General features: G+C 38.7%; 1 protein-coding gene across 1 annotated transcript in view; it reads right to left on the reverse strand.

Moving 5' to 3' along the window:
• Positions 1-4,755: 4,755 nt before the first annotated feature.
• Positions 4,756-13,481, reverse strand: part of LOC122805302 — a 40,514-nt gene continuing 31,788 nt past the window's right edge. Inside the window, exons 2-3 of the mRNA XM_044075390.1 lie at positions 9,923-10,085; positions 4,756-5,995 (exon numbers count right to left, since the gene is read on the reverse strand). Of these exons, the coding sequence (XP_043931325.1) occupies positions 5,430-5,995; positions 9,923-10,085 (729 nt within the window). The 3' untranslated portion in view covers positions 4,756-5,429. The remainder of the gene's footprint in view (positions 5,996-9,922; positions 10,086-13,481) is intronic.

Consider the following 13,481-nt stretch of genomic DNA (forward strand, 5'->3'; position numbering starts at 1 on the left):
AGCTTTACTTTCAGCTTCATAGTTTCGTTTCTAACAAGATTGTATTTGCCAATTGGTTTCTGGGTCCTGTGGTGCCAGGCTTTATCGCTTCTTGGATTGTAAATAAGTAGTGCTGTGTTTTTTTTTTCTTTCTCCCTTCTCTCTTTCTTCGTGTTCAGTTTTAAGAAATATAGGCAATGCAATGAAAAAAAAGCCTGGTTAAATGAGCATGACAAAAGAAAAATTAATGTGTTTTTTCTCATGTTTGCATTTGGAAAATGACAGGATTAAGGACCTTAGATTGATTTAGTAACAAGTTTTATGAGTAAGTAAATGAGAAAGAATATTTAATATTATGAGGCTTTTTTCTAGCAAATACATGTATGGTCAGTAGCAATTCTGCAGCTGGTCTTCATGTTTCCATGGAAACAATCTGATAAAGAGAAATTGACTACCTGGTTCTCTTGTCTCCATGGACACAATCTGATAAAGAGAAACTACCTACAGGTTGGTGGAGAGTGACTGGCTGAAGAAAAAAAATTGAGAAGAGAAATCGGCTAGGACATAATGTTCTCTGAAAGCATTCAGGGGGTTTCCCAGCTGGGAGAGCTATAAAGAAAAGACAAACCCAATTAGTACTTAGCAGAAGCACATGCTGCAGCATGCATTTTAACATGTTTAACCTTTCTTTTAGGTTAAGTCAATTCTGTGAGTGTGGCTGTTAGTTTGGGACTTTTGTTCCTATTAGTAGAGTAAAACTTTAGTATTTGAATATGTACATAGTGTTTTGTGCTAGTATTAAGTTAATAGGTTTTAGGGGGTACTGGGGTGTGTTTTTTTGTTGTTGTTTGAGGGCTTTCAATAAAAGAAAAAGTTTTGTAAGATGTGACATAGGCTCAAATTGCTATGACAAAAAACAACTGTATAAAAGTTCAACCTGTCAATCAAACAGTGTATGCATGTAACTCAAAAGCTGGAACGAGACATTTAACAAAAAGGGTGTTATACATAAAGGTGGGAATAATAACTTTTTAATGGAATGATGTTTTCTGTAATGTATTTAAATGTCAATGGTCTTACAGATAAATACAAAAAATAGAGTAGTGAACTATATTAAAAAATGTAGAGCAAAAATAGCTGTGTAACAGAAGACACACTTGAAAAGAACTGAACATGTGAATTTGATAAAGAAAGGTTTTCATTATGGTTATTCAGTAGAATACCTGGGAGAAAGGAAGAGGGGAGCACTTATATTAATTGCAAGAGGAGCTCCAATAGTGATAGCAGAGGATAAAAAAGATAAGAATGGCAAATCTGTAGTGTTAAGGGGCTACTGGCAAGGGAGGAGGATTACAACGACATGTATTCATATTCCACCTAAAACCGCTATAATGGAGCGTAAGACAATTCTGGGAGAAATAATCAGTTTTCAGCAAGGAATATTACTTATAGGTGGTGACTGGAATTTGATTTTCAACAGTGAAAATGTGTCTGGGGAGCACAGAAGGGAAAGTATAACAAAGGAGAGTAGATTTTTGAAGAAATTTACGAACATATTTGGCATGGAAGATGTGAATTTAGTAAATGTAATTTGGAGTGAATTTACATATTATTCCCCAAGACATAAAAACTGGGCTAGGCTACACAAATACAAATATTGAAGTTTTACCCTCCTCATAGGAACAAAAGTCCCAAACTGACAGCCACACTCACGGACTTCAGTTAACCTAAAAGAGAAAGGTTATACATGCTAAACTGCATGGTGCAGCCTGTACCTTTACGAAGTGCTAATTGGTTTTTCCTTAGCTTTATAGCAATTCCAGCTGGGAAGACCCCTGAACGCTTTTAGAGAACATTATGTCCTAGCCAATTTCTCTTTTCTTTTTTTTTTTCCTCAGCCAATCGATCTCCACCAGACTGTAGCCAGATGTTCTTCGTGTTTCACTGTTGCAGTCATCACATTTGGGTTACCCCTGCCAGGGTAGCCCTTGGCCAGCCCGAATACCAGAGGCGTAGTATTTCTGCGTCACCTGTTGTCGCTTCAGGACTGACGTCAGGTCCTCAGTAGTATAAAATAAGGCAGCCAACGCCATTACATCAGTTTTTCTTGGCCTAGCTGTCAGGAGCCCTCAAGTGGGAGCAAGGATATGGTGGAAGAATCCCACCAGTAGAAAGTAAATACCAAAACGTTTCTTGTAAGGAGAGAGAGAGAGAAGAAAAGAGGGATGGAGGGAGGGAAACCAGGGCTGCAACAGTGAATACACTTGAACATCTACATTTATGGTAAGTGTACACAGCTGTACTATGTTCTTTGTGTTTCACTGTTGCAGTCATCACATTTGGGTTGCTTCCCAAAGCTGACGAAAAGGGTGGAGGCAGTCAAGAAGACTAGGGGCTGGCTAGGATGCCCTGTAAGACTGCAATGGCAAAGCCTGCCCTGGATTTGGAGAAGATAGGCAATTGGTAATGCTTGGTGAAGGTGTGAACAGATGTCCATGTGGCAGCCTCCAGGATGTCCCTGGTGGGGACTCCTCTGAGGAAAGCTGCAGAGGTGGAGGCTGCTCTGGTAGAGTGAGTCCTGACCCCCCTTAGGGGGAGGTTTCCTGTGTTGTTTGTAACAGAAATAGATGCAGTGTGCTATCCCCATTTAGAAATGGTTTGTTTGGATATGGCTTTACCCTCTCCCCCTGCAGCAAGCTGACTAGCAATTGATCAGCATCTCTAACAGTGCATCCTGCAGGAAATCCTTAAAGTCTGCCAACCCACCAAAACTATCATATGATGAAGTGTTTTGACGAAAGCGCTCAATAAAATATCCTTTTGGGAAACTGCTGTGTTTGGTGACATCCTTTGGTTTACAAGTCACTTTTTCACAACTGTTCAAAAACATTTGCTTAAAAAGTAAAATTTCTGGTCTAATGTCTTACCTGAAATTAATCTAGACAGCTTAATTAGCTGACTTTTGGCTGAATTTCACTTCAGTGACCTATGATTTGCACTAGGTAGTTATTACTATTGTTGTCTCTCTCTTAAAAATCCTAGTTAAAAGGTGGTATATTTTCTACCAAATCTACATCTATAGCAAGGCTGTGTAACCCTTGCAACAGAAGGGGGCAGCAGAAAATTTAAAAAATTCTCTGCTTTCATTTTTACATTCCAAGAAGTGTCAAAAGAACTCTGATCATATTGCCATATAAACAACACATCGTCTGTGTATCAGGAAAGAGTCACTGTTTTTCACACAGACTGAAACACAAACTCCCATTCTGGCATGGCTACATCTGCAATTACAGTTCCCATGACCACCCATGGTAAACTGTTCATAGTGTCTCTTACTGAGCATATAAACCGTTGTCCAATGTTTATCAAAGCAGTTACTAACTCCAGCTCATTACTGTAAAGTAGGTAACATTTCTAGGCAAATTTTGACAGTAGTGATACCCTCTTCTAACAGAATAACACAATATAAAGCTTTTATATTGCTAGTAGTCAACCAAACGCAAAGTCTTTTACCTTACTAATAACATCAAAGGCATTACTGGAAAAATTGTATATATATCTTGCACTAAGAAGAGCTCAATTTAAGATGTCCTTGCATTTACTTATGGCTTATGGTTCCAAAGGGTAAAGTCATTACCCCTCTGGAGCTTAGCTTAGGAAAATACCCTTCAACTGTCCAGAATTTTCCCTTATAGTTTTGGTCTGTGCCTTGTAAAACTTGTGGTTTTCTGCATATCGTTGAGGACTGCAGTCACTAAACAATGACAGCTATGTGAGTTTCAGACATCATGTCCTTCAGAAAATGCATGCTAATTCCAAACCTGTTCTTCAATACTTCAGCTTTGTTCCTGATTCTTGCACTTAGAGGTTGAGAGGTATGCTTGGGAATCCCAAAAAGCAAAGAGATTCTAGGCTTACTAACAAGATACATCTGCTCTGAAATTATTCCATCAATATAAAGATCAAATAGTACTGTGTAAATAGCGGTAAAGGCATTGTTAATCTATAGCAAGACATCCACTCTGTAACTTTAAGTTTTCAATTTTTGTAATATATTCATCAGCTTGATAAGGGCACTATCCTTGATAAAACATTTAATTTTACCTCTACAACATTTTAATGTTATTCTTTCCAGATAAGTTAAATTATGAAAGGAACATATCTGCCATACTAAAGGAAGAGTTATCTCCTGTTTACATGCTTTTTCAAAAAAAAAAATAATAATAATAATTGAATGTGGACCAGATTAAGCTCACTATCTTTTTAGGTATGAGTCTAAGCAAACATTCAAATCTCCATTAACAGCAAAGACTTAAATTCAGCTGCCTTGTACATAGTCATAGAAATGTGACAGAGTCTATAATATAAGTCCTTTTACTTGACTCAGTCATTTCTGTTCCCAAAACTGTCTCTAAATTCACAGCACTAAAAGACAAGGCAGGCATTGTCTTGTAATGGTGGAGTGCAGTGTAGTTGCTGCTGCTGATGTGCCCACTGCTGGAAGGGCAGTAATTCCTTGACTCACATCGTGAAGATTACTCACATATCGAGTTAAATACCGCTGAGATCTGTATTACTCAAAAATGTATGATGATCCAAATATATACATACACTTTATAAAAGAAATATTTCATACAATTGTCATAATTCAGTTTAGCCAGGCTGTTAATGTAACCCAGCCGTTCCACTGACAGCCTATTTCAGTGCAACTGGGGGGGGGGCGCATTGCTCTACTATGTTCTCTTAGCCAAATATCACACCAAGCAAGAGTCTCATTGCTCCCACTGGCAGTAGCCCCCCCCCCCCAGTGCATCTTCTTTGTCATAATCATTCATATCAACAATGTTCATTCTCAGTCACTGATAGTCACACGTCATCAAGGGAAAGATGTAGGAGAAGCCTTACCCCATCCCAGTTCAAGAAGTGTCAGCTTCCCATAAAGTCTTGCTCACACACTGGACCACTGGGATGACAGAGTTCACACCCCAGCATGGGGGATGAACAACTGTCCTACTAGGCACAGGGGAGTCGACTCGGTACCTCTCAAAAATGTGCCTGGATATTTCCATCCACCATGCTACATTCCAAAATTCACATGGACTGTGCTCTACTCCCTCACTCCTAAAACAGGACTAACCCCCCATCTGCTTGCTCATATAAAAAAACTCCCCCAAGAAAACTTCCCTTTTCCTTTGTATGATCTCATGACCCACCCTTTTTTGAAGCTTGATACTCACCTGATAACTTTATTTCTTTTGTTTTCTTATCCCTTATAAGAACATCACTAAGGACCTTATGTTTTGCCCTATTTTACCAATTCTTTTAAACTATCTTTGTTATAATTCAATATGTCTATATTTTTTTTTCATTTTGCAGTTCTCTCTTACTTCTAATATATTACGTATTTTTTTTTTTTTTTTTTAGTTTAATCTTATTTCTAACTAGTGCCACTATTCTAAGCCCTGCAAAAACGATCTTAAGTGCAAATTAAAGAGATCTAGGCCAGCGTCGTTTAGATGCATCCCATCAGGCCTGAACCAAGATGGGTCCCTGTTCTCAAATTCTGTGTGTTGTAACACCCTGAAGTCTAGAATTGTGGCCTCTCTACACATCATTTTATTAATGTATTTCCTTGCTTTCTCCATACCTTGAAAACTCAGAGCATTTTTCCAAACAAGTCTAGCTATAATTATAGACCATACTATGACAATACCGGGGTATTTTTCCTTCAACAAACTAATGTCTCTAAGCATTACTTCAACAAATTCTTTCTTTGGTATACAGCCCAAGTCATTCCCTCCCAAATGCAGAATTAAAACATCCGGTTTTGTGAGACTTTCAGACATGTTATCCAGCTCTGACTGCAGCTGTGGCCAGCACATGTTGCGGATTCCTCTCCACTGTAGCTTCCATCTGTCTGTGCATAATCCAAGCTGCTTTCCAGATGGTTGATTCTGGGCCCTTCTCTCAGCCCAATAAATGAAAGATTGCCCCACTATCCACACCATTCTGCAACCTGCAAAATAAAAGAAATGGATTAGCTTAATGTGAGTTCTAAGCCTGTTACTTGTGTGCTTCTGACTTTGTTTAACCCAGTCTTTCAACAGTCCTCACAAATCCTTCCTCACTTACACACACAGATGCACACACACACACCTACCTGTCTGTCTGTCTATTTATGACATTAATCTGATGTAATACAAAAAAGCACCAGATGTCTATCTCCCTGTTCACTTGATAATATCTATCAATAACCTTTCCTTTTCCAAATCTGATGCCTATCCAATCCAAAAGGAATGAGCCAATAACTTGGTCATTTTAATGCCTAAGTACATTAAAGCCCTTTTCACTGTTGTCTTAAACTGCTGCAACTGCAAGACCACCCCAACTGCAAATGCTACAAACAATGGTTTTGTAGACTTTACATTAGTTAAGCTAGGCATCACAGCTGCCCAACCTATCAGGGAAATTATTAGGCTAGACATCACAGCCAACCAACTCACCAAGCAGGTTATCTCCCTATCCTTTTTTCCAGAGTCATATGCAGACCCTTTCTAAACTGATTGGCTTTATATGTCCCTAATCATATCACCATATGAACTCTCAAAATAACCAGATCCCCCAAGTCAGAGGCCTAATGGAACCCTTCCTGGACCTCAGAGTGTTTTGTTTGCTTATCCTAAAAGCCCTGTGATATGGTGCCAATGTGGCCAAAGTGGCAAAACTGACATAATCCCTACTAATGCTATGAAAAACCCTCCAAGTGTACAGACAATAAATCCCATTCTTGTGGATGTCTTTGATCTGCCTGACAGGCCTGTAATGAAGCCCAACCTTTCAACATCCTTCTAACTATCCAATAACTGGTAAAGTCCACCAGCTACTTCACTTTAAATGCTAAAATAAGTGCTGTCAGATGCACCCCAGTTGCCCTGACTTTCTGAACTTCTACCTGTGCACAAATATTGTGATTCCAAGGCCAATGTCAGCTTGTGAAGAACTCACAAATGCCCTGCATGTCTCACAGTAGGACTTCCAGATGGTGGGAAACAATGACTCCTTTATCAGCTGACCTCATGTTCTCCAGTCACAATACATTCTATGAGATCATCTTGAGACAATGATCTGAAACTGTTGAACTGTAAGAAGGACAGACTATCACCAGCACAGTTAACCTTACCCAGGCAATAAAATGCAAGAAAAAGCATATTAATTGTTAAACTCTGTAACATTAAACATCTCATAATAGCCTGCATTCTATTTGAGTTAGAAATCATTCTGTTCAGAGCATACATCATTGCTTGATTATACAAGTGTAACACAATTCTTCTACTGGATAACTCTGGGAACCACACCAACATTTGCACTCAAACTTGTATGAGCTCCAAAAGAATGATGCTTCAATTTCTGCCAATGCTGAGACCAAGGGTAAACAAAACACTTCCCTTTTAATCAGCAGCTACTCATTCCTACTGTCTTGCTGCATCTGAGTAAAGCTTGATACCTACACACTTTACCCAGTCCTTGGGTCAAAATGAAATCTCAGTGCAGTATTTCAAGAACTCAGTTCAAGTAACCAAGTCCTGCCTAACCTTTATCAAAATTCTCAGTAATGCTACTGTTGTTCCCCTTGAGTAAAGTTGCCAGTGTCGTAGTAAACGTATGACACGGAGCTAGTGCACTTCAGGCAAAGTTGAGAGGGCCCAACAAAGACATCATGACTCCCACCCTAGCTTTCCATTTAGCCTCCAACACTCAAATCCTCTCCTCTAAAGTTTTGACCTTCTCATGTAACAGCCTGAAAGGTCAGGAAGGGACATTAATCTACAACCCAGAAAGGTCAATATCGTGACCAGCAATTACAGATTATTCTGAGCCAATGGGATCCCCATTTCATGGCACAGTCACTGGAAGACCACAACTTCTTAAAAGGCAGTTTCCTCTGCTTCTCCTATAATCATGTCATCCCCCAAGTAATCTTTGCAGGTAAAATGATTCCCACATCCAGTGTAAGATGATAACTTAAACGAGGAGCAAAACTTATGACCCTGAGTTTGTCATAGAAATACTTGTTATCCAAACTTCATGCTCAGCAGATGCTAATCCTGGCAATGAAAGGGTATCTTTTCCACCTCTGTCAATTTTATTATTAAATAAATCATCATTCTGGTATGGAAGGATGAGATGGCATTCCCCTAGGAAATTCTTTGGCACCATTCCCTAAAAGGAAATCTTAAAGCACTGAAAAAGGGGCTCTCAAATGGACTTGACACTCTATCTGCCCTTATCTGCTTACTCATGTCACCTTCTCCTTACTCTACTCTGACTCAAGGATCTCACATTTGATTCTGGCCACCTGCAGATAAGCCTGCAAGTAAAAGCCCACACTTAAAACCCTGCATAAATTGTTGTTCCATTATCTCCCATCTGAGTGACGTTCTGAAAAATTTAGAAATGTGCCACATCTTCTCTCACCACCCCCCCCAACAAAAGGATCCCCTGGTTTTGCCCCTTATTGTCAACTGCAAATCTTAGATTGCTGCCATCCAGTTGCACCCCCCACCTGTGGGTTAAAAAACACATTTCTCTTCTTTTTAAAACACTTGAATGCTGGGTGAGCTACAGCACAGACTTAACAGACATGCATAAACTGGCACACCATTCAGTCACACCGGTTGACAATAAATATCCAGCAGGGTCTAAAAATGCCTTAGGCTCTTCTCTGCCAAATGGTGGGGTCCAGGCTGCCATGACCCAGTTCAATTGCTGGGATATCTAAAAGTCACACTTAAGCACCTTATAACTCCCTGACTATAACTCAGATAACCAGATCTCAACTAACAGCTCAGGTGCTGAAAAAGCCAGATGATGGAGGATGGGAGTGAGTGCCTAATGGTGGCAGTGGTCTGCAGACAATAGGCAATGAGTAGGACCATAGACCAGGGACATGAATTTGATCCGGCCAAGCTAGTGATGCTCTCTGCAGTGTGTATGTAGAAGCAAGCACATGTTGGGAAAAGGCATAGGTGGGCTTTCTGTCATAATGTGGATGTGCTCATGTCAACCATCAGACTGGAAGACTAGGGCCATAAGCAGGAAAAATGCCCAGGTGGCTGTCAGAATGACAGTTCTGCTATCAAGTCTTCCCTTTCAGGAATGTGCCAGAAATGGCTCTTGCCTGAGAGAGATGAAGAGGCCAATAGATCACAGGGAACTGACAGTCAGCAAGTGGTGGGGGAAAAAATAAATACATAAAAATCCCACCTACGTTTTTTTTGTCAGTAGCATCCCACTTTCTAAAGGATTGATAATAAAAAAAAAAAAAAAAAAAACAGACCTAACCACCCCTCATCGTTTGCACTTTCAGAAAGTATAACAGCATGAGTATAACCTATTCAGACTTCATTTCCAATGCTGTACCCATCAAATACACAATGTCCCACATTCTCACTCAGAATTTGGTGAGGTTGCACTTATCCAGCACTGCCAGAGATAACATGCAGTCCTCAGAGACTAATCCTAATCGAAAATTCCTTAGACCCTGTCATAGTCAGGCAAATCAAGTACCTCAAGGTAATCATCTTTCCACATCTTCCTAAATGTCTGTGATATGCAATGCAGTGGGTCTCTATTAGCATCTTTCGATATTATGCTCATCTCCGCTTGCCCTTCTCTGTCTTGATACCATGAATTACCTTAAATGCCTTGCAGTCCTTACTCTGCTCTTCTAATGCTCTAAGTGGCTGCAGTCATGCAAGAAATCTCAAGGTTGTGGCTATATCGCTCTCCATTCTTACTAATTAAACATCCTGCCATACTGCCATAAGGCCTTCCACCCCCTTTCTGGCTCTCAACTGTTTTCTCTGTTGCCCCAAGAATTCAATAAAAGGACCAACATATTTGTCTAAGCCTTCAGTATTATCTTTTATATTTGAGACATTACCTGCTGGCAGTGCTGTTTGCTGACTGATATCCTCTACCCCTCTTGGGTGAACTTCTGGTTTGTCTGCTTGGCCGTGTTCTTTTGGTGCACTCTCTGTGTCTGTGGTTGATTGAGGTCCTCTTCTTGGTTGTCCACTATTTCTTCCACTTCTTTCTTCCACCTTCTGCAGAGGTGAAATAACAACAAAGCCAGATCAGCGTTGAGTCCCCAATAAACTCTGCTTCCCATTACTTTAGCCATTTTCTCAATGTCATTACACTTCATACTGATGACTTTATATGATGAAAGGCAGGGAAGGGGAAAAGAGAGGGTGACTATGAGCATTTCTTTGCAATATGCCACCCTTCTCTAACCCCAAGACAACCTAACCTCTCCAGAATGAGACATCTCTTCAAGGATCTTTGCCACCCATCATTCCCAGATAACATTGCCAATGCACCACTGTATTTGTAAAATACATGCATGTTATAATAAGCGATTTATTGTTTATCAAAACCTGGGGTTACCCTGCATGTTTTTTAAACTAGAAATATCTTTACTGAATAATCACTCATGACATAGGCAGTCATACATTTATATAAATGAAACAAACCATATTGACATACTTTCAGTTGCAAACATTACACATCACTTATAATCTTTTGCATAGTCATCAGTCAAACATTACAAAGCTCATTCAATTTTTGCCTTCCCTTAAACCTCATTCCTCTTCCAAAACATTATTCTGCATGTATTGTTCCCGTGATTCTCATTTTTTCTATGCACTTTGCCTCTATCCTTTTCTAAATATCTCACTTCCAGTTCTTTTATTTCTATTACTATATTCACTACTTCTAGTACGGTCGGTTTTGACTTTGATTTCCACTTTTAAGTGGTTGCTTTTTTTTTGGCAGCCACCAAAATTAAACCAAGCAAGGCCTTATTATGTCTAGGCAATTGTGATTCTGTATCACAGCTCAAAAAATCATTTCCTTAGTTACATCAATTTGTTCACGCAGTATTTCTGACAGTCATCTGCAGGAAATTTTTAAAGTCTGACAACTAATTACACTCCCAAAAATGATATTCCCAATTACCTTTTCTTCCCTATCACACCTCTAGCATTTGTAATCTACCTGAGGAAAAATTCTTTGGAGTCTGCTTGAAATATAAAATAACTATGCAAATACTTTCAAGCAAAGATCCAAATCTTCTAGACTTTGCTGCATACTTGGGAGCCATAGATATATCCTCCCATTGTTTCTTTGTTAACTGCTTATCCAATTTCTCTTCCGAAAGGTTACCCTGCATCCATCCATCCTCAACCCCTTTTCCCATTTTGCACATGGGATTGGGGTGTCACTTTCGCAGTGACAGTTATCTCAAGCAAAGGTTTACACTGCCGTGTGGCTAGCCCTGCATGTTATTTCAAAAAATAAAATGATTTCCCCTTGAATGTGGCATTTGTGTGAAAACTGAAAGGAAAGTGTAATAAAATAACTGAATCACTTAACAGCTGGTCTGGAAATATAAACAAAAGTTATGTATTTCTGTAACAATAAATCTTTAACAAGTGTAGCATCCTCTACAACATTCAGGATTTATTGCTTCAAGTTCTAGGACCACTTTGCACATGGAACTTCCTCAGGCTCTTTCTTCCTCTCAAACTCCTAAGAACCACTTCTGCTCTCTGGTGTCCATTTCTGAGTTGCTGACTGCTAAGCACAGGTATATATTAAACAGTCAGGTAGTGTTAGGAAAACAACAGAAAAAAGTAAGAGAATGCAAGTGTGGTCACTGGGTTGCCACAGGGGACACTATCATTGGAGGGAGGTGGCTGCAAAAGGTTAGGAAGTGAATAGTACTTTGCAATATGCTCCCTCTCATCTATAAGATTCCTTAGAGAAGGATGAGTGAGATGTGTTGCTGAGCATGTCACATTTGTAAAAATATATCATAATGCTAAGATACAGCTTTCATATCATAATAATAATAATTGCAGATCCAGATGGAATCACCACAGGAGATGATTGTTTTTTGAATTTTGTTATTGTTCTGAATTATGTAGTGTATATATATATATAGATTTTAGTATGATATACCTTAGATGTTCGTAAACCTAGATATTTTGAGCTGTTCCTATGTAATAATAAGAAATGTCACTTTTATTATTATTTTTTAAACTAGAACAAAGCTCGGATTTCAGAGAATTTCCCTATATGCGCAAAGTGGGATGCCTTCAATGCTTAATGCAAAACTATCCTGAAAGCTTAATGAACTAAATAATACACAGTTTTGTTTTTGAAGGGTTTATGAGGTATATAATTTAATTGACTTATACGTCATATATCGGAATGCAAATATTGTTTGTGCATAAATATGCTGACGGAACATACTGACAAGTTGGCCTGAGCTTTGGAATAATTATGATGTTGTAGGTTTAATAGAAGCCTGGGCGCTAATTTCTTTAAGAGAATTTTAAATAAATTTGTTTTAAAAAAGTTTTTTATGGGATACTCATATGAACAAATTGTTTAAATATGAATTGCAACCCGTAAATAAGCTGAGGAAAACAGATCTTTAGCTTAATATGTAATATACTTTACAGTTCACATTGCACTTAGTGTAATAATAGCGCTAAGCTTCGTTGGAATGAATCGGTTATTACAATGGTTTCTGAGAATTAAACAGATTGCACGATATTCATTTTATTGACAGGTTTATGCTACGGAACTTTTTAAATGTACATCAAAATTTTTAAATTACCCCAATAGTTCATTCTTGGGTTTGATTATACTATCTATCTTTCGTTGCCTTTTAAATGTTTTAAAACTTCCTTTGAGTTGAAGCTTTATAATGGTTACATGTTTTATAAATGTGATTTAGTTTTAGTGGCAAAAGGCTCTATTTGTTATGTGTTCAATATGCTTTGTTTTTATGACTTTTGGAAGAATAGAGCAATTAATTAATCAATTAGGTAGTGATTTCAATTGAATTTTAATTGAATTATTCTTTGGCTTGCGCGCCAAAATGTCTTATAAAATAACTGTGTTTTTAGTTTTAAACTACATCTGAAGAAGCGTAGTCAGCTACGCGAAAGCGCTTGTGTTTCATGTTCAAATAAAGAAATACTTTCTTTGAGGTAATCCATCTCCTGTGGTGATTCCATCTGGATCTGCAATTATTATTCTCCACGTTTTTCCAGAAGGGATCTTTGTTTACCTGCAACAGTTCGTTAGATATAGCTTTCATATCATGTAACAAGTGGATATCTTTGGCAACATTCACAAATGAATCCCTAACAGTCAACTGAGTGGTTCTTCTGCAAATGTACCCCAAACTTTGGTGGCTTTAATGGAGGACTGTATTTGACAGCCCCTAGCTTGCAATGTCTGCTGAACATACTAACTCTTGAAGCTGTCCATGTGTAATCAACTGACATCCTTAGAATCAGTAAAAACAACATAAGCAGACAAACATGGTGGTTTTACTTATCGGATGGGTGGAGTCTTTCCACAGTGCAGTCTTTTGACTACAATAAGTTTTAGGCCTACTGTGGAGCTGCTTGTCTGCATTGGTG

The sequence above is a fragment of the Protopterus annectens genome, chromosome 6.part1, assembly GCF_019279795.1.
Source record: "Protopterus annectens isolate FY-2018-M chromosome 6.part1, PAN1.0, whole genome shotgun sequence".
Lineage (NCBI taxonomy): Eukaryota > Metazoa > Chordata > Ceratodontiformes > Protopteridae > Protopterus > Protopterus annectens.